A 19673-nucleotide genomic window follows, 5' to 3' on the forward strand; every position below is an offset into this window, starting at 1 on the left:
GCTTGGTGAGGAGCTCTGGTTTACATTAACAAATTGGAACCTATCAGATAGATAGGATTTAAACCAGCTGAGGGCTGTTCCTCCAACACCTACATCACATTCTAACCTCTGCAGTAGAATGTTGTGGTCGATGGTGTCAAACGCTGCGCTGAGGTCCAACAGAACCAGGATTGAGACCAGTCCATCGTCAGCGGCTAATAACAAATCATTTGTGACTTTAACTAGTGCAGTTTCAGTGCTGTGGTGGGCTCTGAACCCTGACTGGAAAACTTCAAATAAGTTATTGTCCTGCAGGTGGCGACAAAGCTGTTTTACTACAACTTTTTCAAGGATTTTAGAGACGAAGGGAAGATTTGAAATAGGTCTGTAGTTTACCAATAGGTCGGGATCTAGATTAGGCTTTTTCAGAAGAGGTTTAATGACTGCATGTTTGAAGGACTGTGGAACATAGCCACTTTGGAGTGAAGTATTTATTATATTAAGAATAGGGTCTATAATTAGGGGGAGAATGTCTTTGAGGAGTCTGCTTGGAATGGGGTCTAGGACACAAGTTGAGCTTTTAGAGGACATAATGGCTGAAGTTATCTCTGCTTGATCAACAGCTGTGAACCTTTCTAAGTTTACAGGTGGATTTATATGGGACGTTAGATTTACAGCTTGGGCTAGTTCAGGGCTAATAGCGGGGGTAATTTCATCTAATTTATCTCTGATTGTTTTTATTTTATTATTAAAAAATAGGAGGAAATCATCAGAGCTAAGTGTAGCTGGGATTGAGGGCTCTACTGCACTGTGACAGTTTGTTAGCCTAGCTACAGTGCTGAAAAGGAATTTAGTGTTACTTTTGTTGACTTCTATTAGATTTGAATAATATCTGGTTTGGGCCTTACGCAGAGCCTGCTTATAGGACAGCAGGCAACTTTTCCATGCTTTTAGGGATTCTTCGGTGTGAGAGCGACGAAATAATCCCTCTAACTTTCTAACTCTTTGTTTATGTGAACGCAGTTCTTGGTTGTACCATGGGGAGGCGCGCTTTGGCCTAATGACCTTCTGTTTTAACGGCGCGACAACGTCAAGAGCAGACTTCAGAGAATTCATGGTCAAGTCGACACATTGATCACTTAAACTGGGACTAAAGCTGTTCTCAGCAGGATCACATGACATGTCACTGAATATTGGCTCTATTATTTCTTTGAATTTTGAGATAGATTTTTCATATATTGTCCTTTTCATTATAACTTTATTTTGTGGGACTGGATGATCTTTAAGAATAAACTGAAAGGTAATTAGGAAATGATCTGACAATATAGGGTTTTGAGGGAGGACAATGAGGTCACTAATCTCTGTTCCATACGTTAGGACAAGATCCAGAGTGTTCTTGTGAGTGTGAGTCGGTTTATTTACATTCTGAGTGAAACCAATGCTGTCTAACAAGGCGCTGAAGGCATTACTGAGAGCGTCATCACTCATGTTCATGAGCAGGCATGTCCAAACTACGGCCCGGGGGCCAAATGCGGCCCACGGACAAATTGTTGTCGGCCCTTCGGCTTCCTGCGAAGTTGGTCCAAACAACAAAAAGTAGTACTTTTTACTGTAAAATTGGAAGAATTCAAGCATTTTTATGTGATAACAACCTATCATTAAAGGTGTGGAGGCTCATCGAACAATGCCAAATGCAAAATGTTTAAGTATTCACTTTCAAATTCAACATTGTCGGGTTGTTTGTGGCCCTCTGCTCCATAAGTTTCTAAATGTGGCCCTCTGTGAACAAAGTTTGGACACCCCTGATTTAGAGACTGGAGTGCCAAGTAAGGAGTTAATGCAATTGAACAGACAAAACATTCAATAATGCACAGATTCTGGTATGTCCAGAGAATAAATACCAAAACAATTCATAGCCTAAATCTAAAGGCAACGTGAACAAAACAATAGAGAAGATTCCTGCAGGTTGTGCCAAAGTGTCGTTTATGTCAGAATCACATTTTGCAGGTATTGGTGGTGTTTGTCCTGTGGCTTTATTATCAGGACAGAGCAGCATGAGATGGGGATGAGACTGGGGAAGAACAGTGTCCAGAGCCAGATTATAGCTCACACATCTCCTCTGACACATCTGTCTCCAAGAAATTGATGTGTGAAGTTCTAAATCATAAAGTGTAAGAAACACAAACGTTCAAATCCTTTAATATTGTAATTATAATGATTCTGTCACTTACACTTTTGCCTGGATGATCTGATTCTTATGGCAATTTTGATGGTCTCTTAGTGGGAAGAGGGACCACAACTTTGTAACGAGGTTTGTAACTTCAAATGTAAATCTAAAGTACCCCCTTCTATTAATAATGAGATAGAGATTAACTCCAATCCAGCCACATAAATCATGGCTAATCTATGTTTTTTAATCTTTACCAGACACAAGACAAAAATGCCAAACCCCAAAGGAAATATCCACAGAATGTTCAGCATAATTATTAAAATGTGAAACTTGCTACGTCACAGTGAGTTATTAGGATTAGTGAGTCTCCAGGTCAAACATAATGCACTCAATGCAAGAGGTTTTCCTGCCACTGAAGCTGAAACTAAAGCTATTTATGGCACAATCTTCTGCTTTTCAATTCCATCCGAATGTGCTGCATTTGAACTGCATTTATTCATTTGTGTTTTTTGCAGTAAGCAGGCTTGAACATTGATGAGACTTGTTCAGTGTAAGACATGTTAACCATGTGATAAGTGATAATACAGGTTGAAATGCTTGTAATATTTAGATTTCTAATTGGAAGTGTGAGTTCCTTCTTGGCCGGACACAGGATGATAATAAAAGCATCAGTTGCCAGAGTTTGGAGCATTAACAGGAACATTTGTAATGGAGGGATTAGAGGATTAGGGCGTCGCTCGCTGCACTCGCCACCACCACAGTCTCATCTCCACTCACTGCACTCACAAATGAACCGACGTAGTTACGGAACCAAAGATGCTGTTTTAAAACACGTGAGTTATTCTTCATATTTACTGGAAAATGTAATTGTGTTTTTCATATCTTAATATTGCATACTTTGCTACATAGATATTATGTTCTAATATGATGTTCAATTAATATCAATGTTGTGATTCAACACCATTATAGGTAATACGTTTGTTTGTCAAACTGTTCTGGGTTTGTTTGTTTGTTTGTTGTGATTTGACTAATATTTTATGTTTTATAATGAACATATTATTAAAACTGGGCCGGCAGATGCACTTAATCCTCTCGTTCAATCTGCTTTTAATCACCTACTATATAAAGATTGTGTTTATGTTGTTTTTCCTCTTGTTGCATCTTCAAAGTTTCTCTTATTTTATCTTAGAATCTCAAACGCGTCTTCACATTTTGTAGATGTTCTGAAGCAAAACCGGTCTTCACATCAGCTCCTGTTCCTGTTCTATGGCGTGAACATCTCTCCATCCTCCTGGCGCAGATGAAGAATGCCTCCTCTCTTTCTTCTCCTCTTTCTTCTGACTGTTTCATTTCCACCGCCCTCTTCCCCGAGTTCCCATTCGTGCCCAGTGCGGTGCGTGTGCTACGAACACGCTAACCTGGTGGACTGTCACGACCAGGGCTTCCTGCACGTGCCCCGGGGCCTCCCTCATGGCACCTGGCTCTTGAAGCTCGGGGAGAACAACCTGACGGAGATCGGCGCCAACACCTTCATCGGCCTGTGGTCCCTACGGGTGCTCGACCTCAGCATCAGCCAGATCCAAGACTTGCGGCCCGAGGTATCCACTGGAGCACTTTTCTGTGTACTGGAAAGTAAATGTGAACATATACTGCCAAATAATCTGAACGATCAAAGTAAAAACAACATAAAATTGCTCTTGGGTCAAAAAACATGTCTGCGGTGATTTGATCATCAGGCGAAGCATCAAAAGGGTTCAAATGGCATTGGCATAACTGACTTGAGTGACACGTTTGAAGTCTGACCGCAGTGATAAGCTTGTCTGTCCTCTGCAGGCGTTCGTCTCTCTGTTCTTCCTGGAGAAGTTGGATCTGAGTTGGAATCTGCTCAGAACAGTTCCGGTGGACTTCTCCTCCAGCATGTCGGCTCTGAAAGAACTGCGGCTGAATCACAACTTCCTACGGCGTGTACCACCAAACAGGTAGGAAGCCACTGAAGAACACAACGAGCCCCCGCGCTACTGGATTGCTGAGGATGTTGTTTTCTGTCATTTTCACACATGTAAATAACTCTCTTGTCCGTGACTGTTGACCAGCTTTGAGAATCTGGACAGCCTGGAGAAGCTGGACCTGAGTTACAATCAGCTGGAGGCAGTGGGTCCCGGGGTGCTGAAGGGGCTGTCCCGACTGCGGCAGCTCTACCTCCAGCACAACAGGCTGACCGTGGTGCAGCAGGGCAGTTTGGACATGCTTCCGGGGCTGGAGGTGCTCACACGCTCACACGCCCGCACTCGCTGTTTTGCACGCTCTTCAAAACGCTCCATGACATCTGCTCTTTTCACGCGTAGGTGTTGCAGTTGAGCCACAACAACATCTCGCAGATGGACAGTGATGCGCTGGCTCCTCTTGACCGTCTGGTCTTTCTAGCTTTGGAAGGAAACAATCTGCACAACCTGAAGTTTAAGACGTTTGTCAGTCTGCGCAGCACCGCAACTCACATTCAGCTCTCAGGTGTGTAACAGCTGTATGTCACTAAAACAATGTATTATGTATTATAATAAACCAACAAGTTAAACTCAATATTCATACACAAAGAGTCAAAGTTGTGAGGGGCCGCGAGCCGTTTGGGGGCCTTAAGCAAAAATGCTCAGTGGTGCCTCGTGCTCCCAAACCAACTCCAATGTACAGTATACAAAATGTGTAGAAATTTCATATCTGTAATACAACCTTATATTAAATAATACATTTAATTGTATAAATATTGCACACATCACAATCATAAGTGGGGTATGGAGACTCTCAACCAAGACTGTTTCAACAAAAATCACATTTTTTATATTCTGGTGCATTTTAGTTGCAATAAATGCACCAGAAATGTGTCCGTTTCCAAGTTGTGGTCCAGGTCCAGTCCTCAATCGTCGGTGCAGTTTGTGTCATCCGTTTTTTTGTGATGGCCTTTTGCCCGAAGTATGTTCAAAGGTATCCATCTATATTGTTTATGGCAGGGGTTTTTAGGTCCAAGTGCAAAGTTCTGAAATTGAGTGGGACGGTGGTGTCAGCATCTCCTGACCGGCTCTGCAGAACAAAATTGAATCAAAACAGATACTTTTACAAATCTCAGCAATCGCTTGTGGGCCAAATGAGGGCGTGGGCCCCACTTTTGACGACTCGGTCAATGGTTGAAGAGTTTTTCTACTTTGAAATGAAAATTCCTCCAGCTCTTTGCCGAACCTTTGGTTTGGTCACCTTGTTCAGGACACCAGTTGCACCCTGTACGATGCCGTTGGGTCCCAGGGCTGATCCTGCTTCACTGTGCTAACAACCTCATTCCACAGACAGCGACATGTGTTCATTTCACACGTGGGTTGAAGTGAGGCATGTCTGCTGCTGGATCATAACAGACATGCACTTTTAATTAGGTCCTGTAGTTTTGAGGTGTCTCTCAGGAACGCCTCCATCTCCTTCAAAGAGATCTTCAAGATACTTCCAACACACTAAATAACAACCTAGAAACAAAACTGAGATAATCACTTTACCGCATTGATTGTTAATAGATTGTGAGACACTAAGCATGGCATTGAAATGGTGTCGTGTCCTCAGGGAACCCCTGGAGCTGTGACTGTGAGCTGCACCGAGTCTTCAGTAAGATCTTATACGTGCGCTACCTTCACATCGACGACTACCACAACGTGACGTGCCACGAGCCTCCTCTGCTGGCCGGCTACTCTCTGGCCTGGGTGGACAGTCGGCTGTGTGTGGCTGAGACGGCCACTGTACTGGTCATTACAGTGACAGTGTTAGTGACCGTGGTGGCAGCCATGGTGATGGCCGAACGGAACAGGAAGAAGAATGAGATGATGCACACACAGACTCAGAGTCCTCCATCGTGAGGACTCGACTCGTTTGGTTTATTTCCTGTTGTAATTTTCACTTTGAGCTGTTTGACTCATCTTAACCTTAATATTGTAACAGTTTATGTATTCATATTTCAAATGTTTTATATTCAGTTGCCATCTATTTATTGATGTGATTAATACATTTTCTGTGAGCGATTTGTTCATTATTAATCATGGTGAATGTATGTTACAAGGATTGATTGGGATTATATTTTCCTACTGTAAATATACTAAAGAAAATATACTAAAGAAAATATACTAAAGAAAATATACTAAAGAGTGCAGGAATAATGACACGAATTAAAGAGTGTGAAACAGTGTGGGGACGTCACATGAACTTAAACGAACCGTCAAATCAACAACGAGAAACAGCAAGAACAAGTCTAAAGTTTATACATTGGGCCTATACATTATTTCATTGTTGGTTGGTGAGTAAAGGCCCATTAACAAACTAGTTTTCATACCGTATTTTATCAACAGATGCGTTATTATGTAAAAATGTGTTTAAATGTCTGTGTTGTTGGCTGTGGTGACACCGGTCAAATGTGTAAGTGACCTGTAAATACAATAAATATACATCAGTGTTTTACTATTGTTAATATGCATCTGTTTTTCAGGACTTCACCTACTCAAGGTACGTCTTAACTTCCAAAGAATCACAGCAGCCAATTTGTAGTATTTTATGTGTCTCTCAAATGCAGAACACATAATCCTTAAAAAATATAAACTTATAAATAAAACTTATTTGACCTCAGATTGACAGAGTTTATTGTGCTTAGCTCATCGATCCAGCAGAACATTATTTTTTTACTTGTAATCTGCCATGTTTGTTTTGGCACAAATGGTTCATCTAATTCAGGCACGTCCAAACTGCGGCCCGGGGGCCAAATGCGGCCCTCAGACTTATTTTTGTTGGCCCTCCGGCTTCCTGCAAAGTTGGTCCAAACAACAAAGCGTAGAACTTTTGACTGTAAAATTGGACAAATTCAAGCAGTTTATGTTATACCAACGGAATATTAATGTTCCAAGTCTTATTAAAGGTGAGAAGACATCGAAACAATGTCAAAAATGTCTCATGATTCACTTTTCTGTGGCCCTCTGATGCGTATATGCGGTGAAAAAAGTGTGGACGCCCCTGATCTAATTGGTTTATCCACCGGCCAAATCACTGTTCATGGAACAGACTGTGGTTCCAGGCCATGTCATCTTTGGAAAGTATTGTAAAAGTGTCTTTGATTGGCATACAACATTTCACTGAAGGTAGAACTATTGCTTACGCTGCCATTGGAAAATACTCACAGATATATATTAAGTTATGCATTAAGTTAACCTGACTAACGCCTGAGTCTCATTCTGAATTTAGTTTTCCCATAATAAACGGTGTAATGCTAATAATATTACATGTAAAATGCACCACAAAATGTTCAAAAATAAAACAACTAAAAGAATGTAAAAGTATTTAGGAGGGTTCATTCCCACATTAGTTCCCTGAATGTGCCATCCAGAGGAAACTAGTACCATAAAACTATTAGTGTGTCTTGGAGTGCACGTGCCACCACGACACCCTCAGCCAGGTCAGCTGACTTTGTTCTCATATCATGTGTTTGGCAGTGATGTTTTCAGATGTTCACCACCTCATTTCCTGCACTTGTCAGACAAACGGTGCATGTTGGTCTCTGGCCCGTTATCACTGGTTCATTTCCTTCTGTCTGTGGCCAGAGTTCATGCATCCAGGGGCTGAGGGGGTCCGCACTGATGGTGTTGTCCTGTTGGCTTCTTCAAACCAGGACCTTCAGCTTGACCCGGGAGGTTGCAGCCAAAACTAGGATGAAAATTAGTACTTCTAAATCAAAAGCGCTGGGTGTGGAAAACGATGTCCTGCTCTCCTCAGATTAGAGTCACTTCTCATGTTTGGACAGGAGGTCTGTGTCAGCGACCTGGAGATAAACAGATTTCAACGTCTCCATTATGTCACTTTTTGTGTTCACTTTTCACCTTTGGAAAAGTATGAAAAACAACCAAAGCCAATGACCAAATTGGTTGTTATTTTTTACACACACTGTAGTATTTTTGCAAAGTGGTAGAGGATCCTGCACTTTATAGAGCATTTGTTTGGCCAGAGCATCATCATCACCAGGGAAGACACTGCCGCTCTGGTGTGAGAGCAGTGCAGCCACGGCCTCTTCAGGGAGTTTGAACCGGACACTAGGAGTCTCACTCTGAGATGGACCTGGGAGAAAAGGCTTCAGTAAAGACAAAATAAAACACTTTGATTGGGTTGACATGTTTTACCTGATGATGTATAGAAACCCGCAGGAGCCATCACAGGCATGTTGAGTGTTGAACGTGCTGCACATGTTTACTTACATACAGCAGTTTGAAGTCTTCACGGTGTGATTGTGTTTTAACAATGCTTACAAAGAGATGAGATGAATTAACCACATACGTTACACATTATTGTGTACCTTATTAGTTACAACTCCAAAATATGCTCTTATGTCTTTCAATAGATCTACTATAAAAGTCATCTTAATGATACATTCTTTTTGATTCCTTGAAAGTAAGAATGAAATCTACCGTATTCTACTAGTAATTCTGAGTGATGTGTATTTTCCACAGGATTTGTCTTCAATCTAGAAGAGACTATTTATTTATCCCACCACATTATCTCCTTCTACTCCTGATTTTAAAACTGGACCCGGACAATTGATCAGAGGTTAATCACATGAAGTATCATGACATTTTGTGACATAAAACCTTGGGTAAATCTGGATTAAACGGGACCAAAACTGCACCAAACCAGAACACGCATGAGCCTGGAACCATCGACACGAGGCTCCCCGGCGCCACCTGGTGGCTGTAAGTGCAAAGTGCAAACACACGCGCTTTATTACGGAAGATTAAACCAGTTATTATTAGTTATTATTGACAATACACAAAAAAGCCATGGCAATATTTTAGATTATGTAGGTTTATATGAATTGTTAAAGAATAAACGAAACAGACAAAGTGACGTCATTTGATGACGGTGAGGATATTTTCCGGAAGTAGCAACGAACGGTTTTATGTTTCATTTCCGCTGTGCGCACGTGACCCTGTTGTGGTCTGTTTGTATTACACCTGCGTGAACAGTAAAAGTTCCGTCTTGTGCAATGCAAGCTTTATTTCACCAACAATATGCAGAGAACGACATGAAAACGAACAGCTTTTCCATCGTAACATTAGCAGCTTTAGCTTAGAGCTAACGTGTTAGCCACAGGTACGTGTTCTTTCACCTCTGAGTGCAGAGGAAAGTGTGTTTAAGATGTAAGTTATGCACATGTACTAACAGTTTCCTATTCCTCATGAACATCAAACTGTTATATACAATTCTGAATAATGTTATAATTATATTTCAATATTTAATTTCATTTTGAATGTTGACCTATCCTAATCCTTTTAAAGAATGGTCTAGTTGATAGCTTTGTGGAATAAGCAGCATTTCTCTCTTTGGTGAAGTGTGTGAATCATGGCGGAGGCCGGAGCCCACCTGACCAGCAGCAGGGCCCTGGAGCAGCCCTCCATCTTTGAGGTGTTGGCTCAGGAGTCTCTCATGGAGGCTGTGAAACCTGCTCTGAGACACGCAGTCAAGGTACAGCTCCTCTAGCATGAGCAGTGGTGTCGCAGGAGTTCAGATCTCACTCCGGCTGCTTCACTCCTCAGGTCCTGGCTGAATCTAACCCGTCCCGTTACGGCTTCCTCTGGCGGTGCTTCGATGAGCTCTACCTGCTGCTGGATGTCCTGCTGCAGAAACACTTCCTGTCCCACTGCAGCGCCTCCTTCTCTGAGAACTTCTACGGCCTCAAGAGGGTCAGTGGAGGTCAGCAGGGGCTGCTCACTCTGAACAGCAGGTCCTATTGGCGCTCGCTCCTCCTGCTGTGCCTTGTGCCATATCTGCGAGCCAAACTGGAGGCAGTGTTAGCCAAGCAGCGAGACGAGGAGGACTTCTCGATCCGGCTGGGCCAGAGCCGCTTCCAGAGGATGTACCGGGCAGGGGTCGCTGCGTACCCTTTTGTCAGCTCGGCCTGGCAGGCTCTGGTCTTCTGTCAGCAGCTGCTCTTTGTTTTCGGAGTGGCCAAGACTCACAGTCCTCTGCTGAGCTTAGCCCGGGTCAGACTGGCCCGACTCAGCGCTAAGGACATCAGGCACATGGAGCTGAGGGAGGAGAGCGAGCCAGGGCCAGCGGGCGGCAGGTGAGTGATTTATACTACCTTCAGATACAGTGGAATACAGGTATAACAAGATACTGTACATTCCATTAATAAGATACAATCTTGTTACAAATTAAATATATTGAGGGGAAAAGAAGAAAATCAAATCAATTAAGAAACTGCAGTGAGGTACAACATGATTTTACATTGATTTTACATTTAGACCAGTGGTTCCCAGATTGAGTCATGAGCTGATCTAAAGATATAATAGAAAAAGACAGGATGCGGTTTAATTTTTTTTTAACCTGAAAACAGTATAATTTGGTGAAATTAAGTAAAGTACTATAACTGACTATTCAAATACACAACATTAAACCTGATTTTATGTGTTTTTCAAGTTGAAAAGTTTACTGGCATCAATCTAATGTTCCCGCTTCCCGGGGTGGTTGCATAGTTATAAACGGGACCCCTGACTTCAACAGTTGCAGACACAAAGACGTTCCCACTGTTAAGTTACCGCCCCATTTTTTGCGTTCGTTTACCCCCCCCTCACCCCCTCACCCCCTCTCTCTCTCACTCTCACTCTCTCTCTCTCTCTCTCTCACACTCACACTCTCTCACACTCACACTGTGGAAGTGTCCGGATCCTTCTACATTTTTTGAATTAACCAGGCTTATATCAACTGTCAATTCTTTCAGTTTGTTTGAGCAGCAGATAAAAAACATATCTAGGGCTGAAGCAAGTTAATTGATTATTGCAACTAATAATTAGTATTGAAATGACCTAATTAACTAATTTAGTAACAGAGTAACCTTCTTGCTGAACTATACAGACTCCAAAACATGTCTCGAGCTGAGAGAACTGGTTTTATAACTCAGACGTCGCAGTAATGACTCCCAAATGACACAAGAAACATGTTAATATAGTCGTCCTTAACCAAATTTAGTAAAAATCACAAATCGATAAATAAAAAGAATAATAGAGGAAAGACTGTCGCTCACTGCTGTCTGTCCCTCTCTTGTGCTCAGCCCGCTGCACAGAACGTGGCACTTGCTCTCCCAGGCCACCAGGGGGCTCGCCGTGTCCCTGTCCACCACGCTGTCCCTGAGCGTCTTCTTCATGCAGTTCCTGGAGTGGTGGTACTCCTCGGAGAACCAGAGCGCCGCGAAGACCCTAACATCTTTGCCCGCCCCGCCGCCTCCGCTCCACCTGCAGCCGGCCAATCAGAGCGCGGCAGAGTGCGAGCGCCGCCTCCAGACGTGTCCGCTGTGTCAGAGGCCGCGCACCAACGCCACGGTCCTGGCCACGTCCGGATTTGTGTTCTGTTACCGCTGCGTGTACACGTATGTGAAGAGCCACCGCCGCTGCCCGGTCACCGCGTATCCCAGCGACCTGCAGCAGCTCATCAAGATCTACAGTCCGGAGAACTAGTGTCCAGAGCTAGTGTGTCCAGAGAGCTAGTGTGTCCGGCGAGCTAGTGTGTCCGGCGAGCTAGTGTGTCCAGAGAGCTAGTGTCCAGAGAGCTAGTGTGTCCGGAGAGCTAGTGTGTCCAGAGAGCTAGTGTCCAGAGAGCTAGTGTGTCCGGAGAGCTAGTGTCCAGAGCTAGTGTCCACACATTCTGCTTTTGAAAACGTTTTAATATTTTACAGTATTGAAATATTTTTATTTTCTTAAATGTATATATTTGATTAAAAAATAATTCAAATGACGTTTTATGAAGTGTTTTTATGGAAGACATTTTCTTTCAACTGAATTTGAATTTGAAATTCTGATGAATTTTGAACTTAAGGTTTTCATCGTGTTTTCTCTGTTAAAATGAAAAGAGCAACTTTTAAAGATTGAATGCACCGAGTGTAAGAGTCAAGATGATTTCAGACTCTGAATTTAGGCTTGAAAATGTATTGACTATTTCAAAGATAACTTTTTTTTCACTTTGAATTTTTAACTGAGAAAAACAAAATTTATACTGCAAAATTCTGTGACTGAAAATAAAATAAAAATCGAATTTATAGAAATTTCCCGGTATTTAAAATAAAAAAAAATAAACAAATTAGCTTCCATATTTCATGTAACAGTGACATATTTTAACAGTATAACCGATGCTTCTGAGTAAATCACAAACTCCCAAATGTATTTCAACGGCACAAAACAACGCAATTCGAGCGCCACAACTTGTCAGTGAATTGCTTTATTGAGTTTTCAGACAAATTTAACAACAGGCCCACTTAAAAAAAAAAGAAACTGATACTGAGGATCAACGTCACGACAATACAATGAGTAATAAAAAGAGTTCCTTAAACGTCCACGAAACTCTGCGATGAGTGAACGACCGGCTTCCCTTTGACTCCCGACTTCAAGAACAGAAAGGACAGAGAAAAGAGGAGGGGCTTCGCTTGCCAGTAATAGTCACAGTAATAAGATTGCTCTGTTAGTGTATTGCACATGTGAACACGACGATGCACTTTTATTTACACGTGAGTCAGGCAGAACTACACACGTGTCGTACTCGCTGCGACGGAGAAAAGCCTCAGAACGACGGCACTGACAGGAAACAGAAGTCAGGAATGTGCTTGCCATCGGCGCCAGATTTTCAGCCACAAACTAGAGACGACACAAAAAGCCCCGCCCCGCCCCTCCCAGGAACAAAAAGGAGGAGGTATGTCCCATCCCAAAAGTACAGCCCCCCCCCAGAGTAGAGCAGGACACCACAGTAACACCACAGTATCAAACATATCAAGAAATATACAGTAGTATTCGCTCGTGTAGCAAAAGTCCTACGAATGAGAGAAAAGTCGTGTGCGTTTCGATGCAGTGTGTGGTTTGGTAGTGGATAAAATCAGTCCTGAACTGGGGGGGAAATGCTAATTGTTTTATATATCTCAAATGTTAATTAGGTTATGTTTAAAACCAGCATGTTCTATTTGACTCCTGAGGAAATGACAACCGACAAATGTGACTTATCTGATCAAATTGATGAAACGTGAACGCTTGTTAATAGGTAATTATTAAAATGTCACATTTCTGGTCATTTGTCTGCCGCTTGCTTGTCTCCATGGAGATTAAACGTATTTATTTGGTGTTTTTATATTGCTAAAATTGCTTGGAAAATGTGCATTCTTACTGTGAGCGGGGGTCACTTCTCCACAGATCTGACCTGTAACTTGGCCTGGTGGCGACAAATGCTTACAGATCCCTGCCATACAGTGGGACGTCTCTATGGCGACAAGCAGGTGATGGGACACAATAGCTGGTTAAATAAGTATATTATTACTCTCAATGCGCTTGAACAAAACATCTGACCACGCCCAGTTCACGGCGGCGCTTTTACCAACTACCAATGGGCAAATGGACTTTGTTTAACAATCGTACAAAAATACCACACTCAAGTTTCTGAGAACGAGGCTCAGTTATTCACCGCCTCAAACTTTCCACCTGTAAGACACAAACGACATCCGTCCGTCTCTCCGTTTAAAGTTGTAGCAGTTTGACCAGCGTGAACGTGGCTCTGGGCCGTTCCGTTAGCTTCGTGATGTCGACCGTGTGGGGACTATCGACGTAGTGGTGCGGCAAAGACATTCATGAACCAATGGAAAGCAAAACACGTGAATAAGTCCCGATGTGTTTGAGTGGGAGCACATTCCTTCACCACGTTTGTCCTTTAACTGCAGTCCAAACAGTCTTTCGCGGCCTTAAAGCTTTCGACAATGTGCATCGACTTAACCTCTCGTGTGGACACTTTTATATCGGCCCCGGGAATGTACTTTCTGATACTGGTGCGACTGAAGAGCGGATGAACGGCCCCATTCAAGTATCAGGTATTGCACCATGACGAGGACGTGTGCTGTTAGCTTGTGCGTAAAAACTCTGTCTTCGTGTTAAAAAAGGCATATTATGTTTATTTTCCTCGAGTATTTAGTATTAAACGACTTTTTAAATAAGCGCAAGTAAGTACAGAGCAGTGGGTGAAGATAGCGGGGAGGTGAAAACGGAGTTTAGCTGAGCGTTCAAGCCTCAAATTTAGGACAATATAGGATTAGTCAAACATGCATGAAGCGATCTAAATACAACTTTGAGTGAACTAACGATGAGGGAGCGACGTTGTGACATGAGTAAAAGCATAGCATTGACATAATATGTTCCCTTTAAAGTGAAAATGAACAGAAGAGAAACAAGTCAGTGCTTAAGTTTATACTGGAAAACTGTCGATTTGAATCATATAAATGCATATTTAGTAAAGTAAAAAGTTAAGGTAAAAATATGGCTTTGAAAATATTTGATGGCTATAAAATGCAGTAAACTTGAATCATGACAGACACTTCTTTGTGAGTCTGACGTCTTCTGTTGTGGCTCTGTTATTGCTATTGAGTTTGCTGATGTTCAACATGAGGTGCGTGACGCGCTCAGATGTTTAGTCGTTAGCGGAAGAGCGAACCTGACACTCAGATGGGGCTTCCAACCGCTTTTTGAACAGGACAGTATCGGCTGTGATGTGTGGCACAAGTGGAGAGGGAACGGACGTGATGAAGAGGTTACAGAGGAGCTGCTGGTCTGGCACGTGTCCCTGACCTTTAAAGGGTGCTCAGTATTTGGTACAAGGGTTCCATGAGGTATTTGTCATCATTCCACTTAAAGCAAACACATGGCAGCTCGGAAATAAAGCAGAAAAAACATTGAACTAATGTGAATGTGGTGGAAATATGTACTTAACTTGACCTATAACTGCTGTGCTACATACACATATTACTTGTGTATGTGTGTATGTGTATATGTGTATATGTGTATATGTGTATATGTATATGTGTATGTTTGTGTGTGTGTGTGTGTGTGTGTATGAGTGTGTGTATGAGTGTGTGTACGTGTATGTACGTGTATGTGTATATGTGTATATGTATATGTGTATGTGTGTGTGTGTGTGTGTGTGTGTGTATGAGTGTGTGTACGTGTATGTACGTGTATGTGTATATGTGTATATGTGTGTACGTGTGTGTGTATGTATATGTATGTGTGTGTGTGTGTATGTATTTGTGTGTGTGTGTGTGTGTATGTATTTGTGTATGTGTGTGTGTATGAGTGTATGTGTGTGTATGTGTATATATGTGTGTGTGTGTGTATTTGTGTGTGTGTGTGTGTGTGTGTACGTGTATGTGTGTATGTGTATATGTGTATATGTATATGTGTGTATGTGTGTGTGTGTGTGTGTGTGTGTATGAGTGTGTGTACGTGTATGTACGTGTATGTGTGTATATGTGTATATGTGTATATGTGTATATGTATATGTGTATGTGTGTGTGTGTGTGTGTGTGTGTGTGTGTGTGTGTGTGGGGGGGGGGGTTCACATCTTCTAAATGATAGTTTGCATAAAACATGACTTTCTACATTCCAGGTGGTTGCTGTGAGCAGTAACGGAAAACCCAAAAATGTATGATTTTTTTAAATGAGAACTCCATTTATAAATATATACATTTGGTGAAAGCAGTTTGTCTCTATCACATTTGGAACAGATCTACCTCACAGAACCCAGTATCACTTACTGAAACGTCTCCCTTTCTAAGCTGCTAGAGTGTAGCTGCTGGTGTTGGCCTGTGGGGGGCAGTGTGCTGGCCCTGCCAAAGGGGCGGGACCCCTGCTCCTCCATCAGCTCCAGCAGTGATGCCACGCCCGAGAGCAGTGTCTCTGTGATGAACCGTCACAGACAGGACGCAGTATTTACATCGCACAGGAATATCAGAGGAAAGAAGGAGGCGGGGCTGTGGTCACATGATGAGCACTGGATCCTGAGGCACCTTCACCAGCAGAGACGCCATCAAATGCTCCAAGAATATTAGAATGAGTAAATTAGCACTTAGCAGGGCTTTGGTCATCTGCAATATCCTCAGAACAAGCAATTTGTAAACTGTCTTCATTTTTAAGAAATGTACTGAATGAAATGAGTTAATTGTACTCGCTCTTTGTGCAAAAGTGTGTACACAATAGTGTCAAACTGCAGTACATACCATTCTACTACAGTATGGAAACACTTCATTCATTTGGTTCATTACTCAATTACCAAAATTCCCACTCAGACTTTGTTGTTTTGTAGATGTCTAGACCAAATATACAAAAGATATAGTATGAAACATTCATGCACTGAAATGATGTTTTTCACTTCCCGCTGTAGATTTATCTGTTTATTCTCATGGTTTTGCGGTAGTAGATGAGTAGAAGTTATTTATTAGCCTTTCTAACATTTTCAAAATGTTTCTTTTGTCTGTTTATGTAACATTCATTGTGCAGACGTCTGCGCCCAGACCCATTGTTAATAATAAATATTTATACATATTTAAGATTGCCTTTAAAAGGTACACTGTAATTTGTAAATATTCTGGACAATGACTATGTACATTTATATTTACATGAAGCAATATTCAGTGGAGATGTTACATGGCGCTCTCTGGTGAGGTATGATGGCTTAACTCTATGTTAACTCTAAACAGCATATGACACTCACTCCTCTGTCACTAAATGAACAACAAATTAAGGCATCGACATGAAGATAAGATGAGGCGACGCTGACAGTGGCGAGCGTGTGCATGACTCAGGCCTTTGACGGCTGATTGTATCTTTGTTTTTGTTTTGTTGAGTTTTTTTTGCTGAGGTGTTTTTCCGGCGGTGGTTTGATGTGGTTTTCAGATTCAGCAGTTTATTTGTGTGGACAAAAAGGCACCTAGTTCCTCATCCTCCTCTGATCAGATCAGAGGTTCTTTTCCTTTTTGTCTCAATCTGCCTCATCCAAGTCAAACAGGTTGGTGGACAAGTCGTCCCCCCCGCCTGTTTAAAAGTCCTCTGTAGACAGGGGAAAAAAACGTGAGGTCAAAGCTCAGTGCTGTGACGACTGGTTGCTACGGAGATGCCAACAAGTCGTCTGCTCCTCCTTCAACCAGAATAAGATTGCTGTGAGTTTGGGTGACACAAGCCCAGATCCTCCCACCTCAGAATAAAACTCCTCCTGCTGCAGGTGAGTCCAGAACACTCCAGAATACTCCAGAAGAAGCTGAGGAGCCACAGGGGGGCGACGGAGAGTTTACATGTGCTTCTCTCCTACAAAACAGGCTCCTGCTCCATGGGCTCCTCTGTGGACCTGCGCACATACACACACACACATACACACACACACGCACGCACACACACACACACACACACACACACACATACACACACACACACACACACACACACACATACACACACACACACACACATACACACACACACACACACACACACACACACACATACACGCACACACACACACGCACGCACACACACACACACGCACGCACGCACGCACACACACACACAGACACACACACACACACACACAGACACACACACACACACACACACACAGACACACACACACACACACACACAGACACACACACACACACACACACACACATACAGACACACACACACACAGACACACACACACACACACACACACACACACACAGACACACACACACACAGACACACACACACACACACACACACACACACACAGACACACACACACACACACACAGACACACACACACAGACACACAGACAGACACACACACACACACACACACAGACACACACACACAGACACACACACACATGCACAAAATAAAAATGATTAAAAAAAAACATTTGTATGTGATATTTTGCTCCTCATTAATGTGAGAAAGGGAAGTTTGATTGTATTGTGTCTAAATACTAAGACAGGCATACATGAAAATAGATTATTTACATTATAGGTTATTTACATTGTTTGTGACGTCTTCAAAATGACAGTGACAACAAATAAGACTGAAACCCATGAAAAGGCTGAGCTGACACATTTGGGGCTGTGAGTGGAATTTCATTTAAATAGTCAATAACAGCAAAGGGAATAAGATAAGTACTTAAGACCCCAGTCAGGTAAATGGAGTAGAACATGTTTGGCAGTGATGTGACTGTGAGAGTGTGGTCCAGACCTGCTGGTGTGGGAGCTGTCAGAAGCAGGGCTGGTCTCCACGTCCACACTGAGAGACGCCATCGCACTGACCGTCTCTGCCTCGTCCCTCTCAGACTGGCCCTGAGGACTGTCCAGCTGCATGTGTCCTGTGGACTGGGACAGGCTGTGCAGACAGGGCCAGTGTTTACCTGAGGGACACCACAGTTAGAGCGCCTCGTGCACACGACACTGAAGAAAAGCCGTACAAAAGCAAACAAAGTGCTTACTCTGGATGTCTATTACGGCCTCCAGGGACAAGCACGCCTTTGGACACGGCTGCTCCTGAGGCCACTGGAAGGACTCGCACTGACACCAGAACAGCAACAAAACACATGAGATCACTCTGTACAACTAATGTGTACCATATACTGTGTGCTATAGTAGTCAATAATACTTCATACCAAACTGTTTTAAACGAGTGTTACAAATGTATGTCCAAAGTGCAGTATAATGCTATAACACTAGATGGCACCATGCAGCTACGGAACGCAGAACCAGGAGTTAATTGTATTGTATAATATAATATGTAAACTTGACACAGCATAAAACACTAGAGCGGCTGGAGGAACTTTGCGGTGGTTTCGAGTGACAAATTTGATGAAATGACTTGAAGGCGCTTTACGCAGCCCTGGATAAAGGGAAGAGTCAGGTTCGCTCTCTGATGGCCCGGAGAAGAGGCTGTGCACCTGAATCTGACAGGTGCCACTCTGAGAGGGAGTGAGAATGAAGACGCTGTGGCCATGATCGAGTGATTGTACAAAGTCTTAGCTGCTTATGGTGTGTTACATTTGGGACGGTCACGATGTTTTATCTCCTCCAAATCTACTGTGTCTCTGAGTGGTGAATGTGACCCATATAAAGACGAGTGGTCGTGGCATGGGTGCTGTGTGGCATGGGTGCTGTGTGGCATGGGTGCTGTGTGGCATGGGTGCTGTGTGGCATGGGTGCTGTGTCTCACCGGCTCTCCCAGCAGTGCAGACACACACGCCTCAGAGGCGTCACAGATGGCAGTGAGGTCATGACCGCCCTCCAGCGCCATGACAACCCGCCCACTGGCCAGACTCATCAGGAGCTGTGTCAGCAGACCGAAACCTACCCACAAACAACAACCATGTAAATATGACACTCCATCACAGGGCATATGGACCAGGCACCCTCGGGTTGCTGTGGTTACCGGGTAAGCTCTTACATTTAGCTGAGACCTTGTACCCGCCCAGAGGAGACTGGTGCCCCTCCACTGCGTCAAAGCCCGCGGACACCAGCACCACGTCCGGGCTGAACTGCTGGGCGATGGGCATCACCACACTCCTGAGACACAAACATTACAGCTCATGTTGTTAAACGTCACTTTGGGAGGGCATCCCTTCTTCTCACACTGCAAAAGTGTTACTTCACAGTCGCCTTTGTTCACAGCTTCACA

At 43.1% G+C, this 19673-nt stretch overlaps 3 protein-coding genes across 5 annotated transcripts in view; 2 read left to right on the forward strand and 1 right to left on the reverse strand.

The window, feature by feature from the left end:
* Window positions 1–3384: 3384 nt before the first annotated feature.
* Window positions 3385–6036, forward strand: LOC140358820 (uncharacterized). The gene is made up of 5 exons (XM_072443870.1): window positions 3385–3747; window positions 3983–4128; window positions 4243–4411; window positions 4495–4657; window positions 5747–6036. The coding sequence occupies exons 1-5, from the start codon at window positions 3457–3459 to the stop codon at window positions 6034–6036; spliced, it is 1059 nt and encodes a 352-aa protein (XP_072299971.1). The 5' UTR covers window positions 3385–3456.
* Window positions 6037–9498: 3462 nt separating this feature from the next.
* On the forward strand, window positions 9499–11823 carry pex12 (peroxisomal biogenesis factor 12). The gene is made up of 3 exons (XM_072443673.1): window positions 9499–9673; window positions 9745–10274; window positions 11262–11823. The coding sequence occupies exons 1-3, from the start codon at window positions 9551–9553 to the stop codon at window positions 11662–11664; spliced, it is 1056 nt and encodes a 351-aa protein (XP_072299774.1). The 5' UTR covers window positions 9499–9550; the 3' UTR covers window positions 11665–11823.
* Window positions 11824–12405: 582 nt separating this feature from the next.
* hdac5 (histone deacetylase 5) overlaps window positions 12406–19673 on the reverse strand; it is an 85675-nt gene continuing 78407 nt past the window's right edge. For all 3 annotated transcript variants that reach the window (XM_072443668.1, XM_072443666.1, XM_072443667.1), the window contains 5 exons: window positions 19443–19561; window positions 19212–19345; window positions 18481–18559; window positions 18234–18402; window positions 12406–17350 (listed from right to left, as the gene is read on the reverse strand). In XM_072443668.1, the coding sequence (XP_072299769.1) occupies window positions 17311–17350; window positions 18234–18402; window positions 18481–18559; window positions 19212–19345; window positions 19443–19561 (541 nt within the window). In that variant the 3' untranslated portion in view covers window positions 12406–17310. The remainder of the gene's footprint in view (window positions 17351–18233; window positions 18403–18480; window positions 18560–19211; window positions 19346–19442; window positions 19562–19673) is intronic.

The sequence above is a fragment of the Eucyclogobius newberryi genome, unplaced genomic scaffold, assembly GCF_026437365.1.
Source record: "Eucyclogobius newberryi isolate DKJ021-1_F unplaced genomic scaffold, fEucNew1.0.hap1 SCAF_13, whole genome shotgun sequence".
Taxonomy (NCBI): domain Eukaryota; kingdom Metazoa; phylum Chordata; class Actinopteri; order Gobiiformes; family Gobiidae; genus Eucyclogobius; species Eucyclogobius newberryi.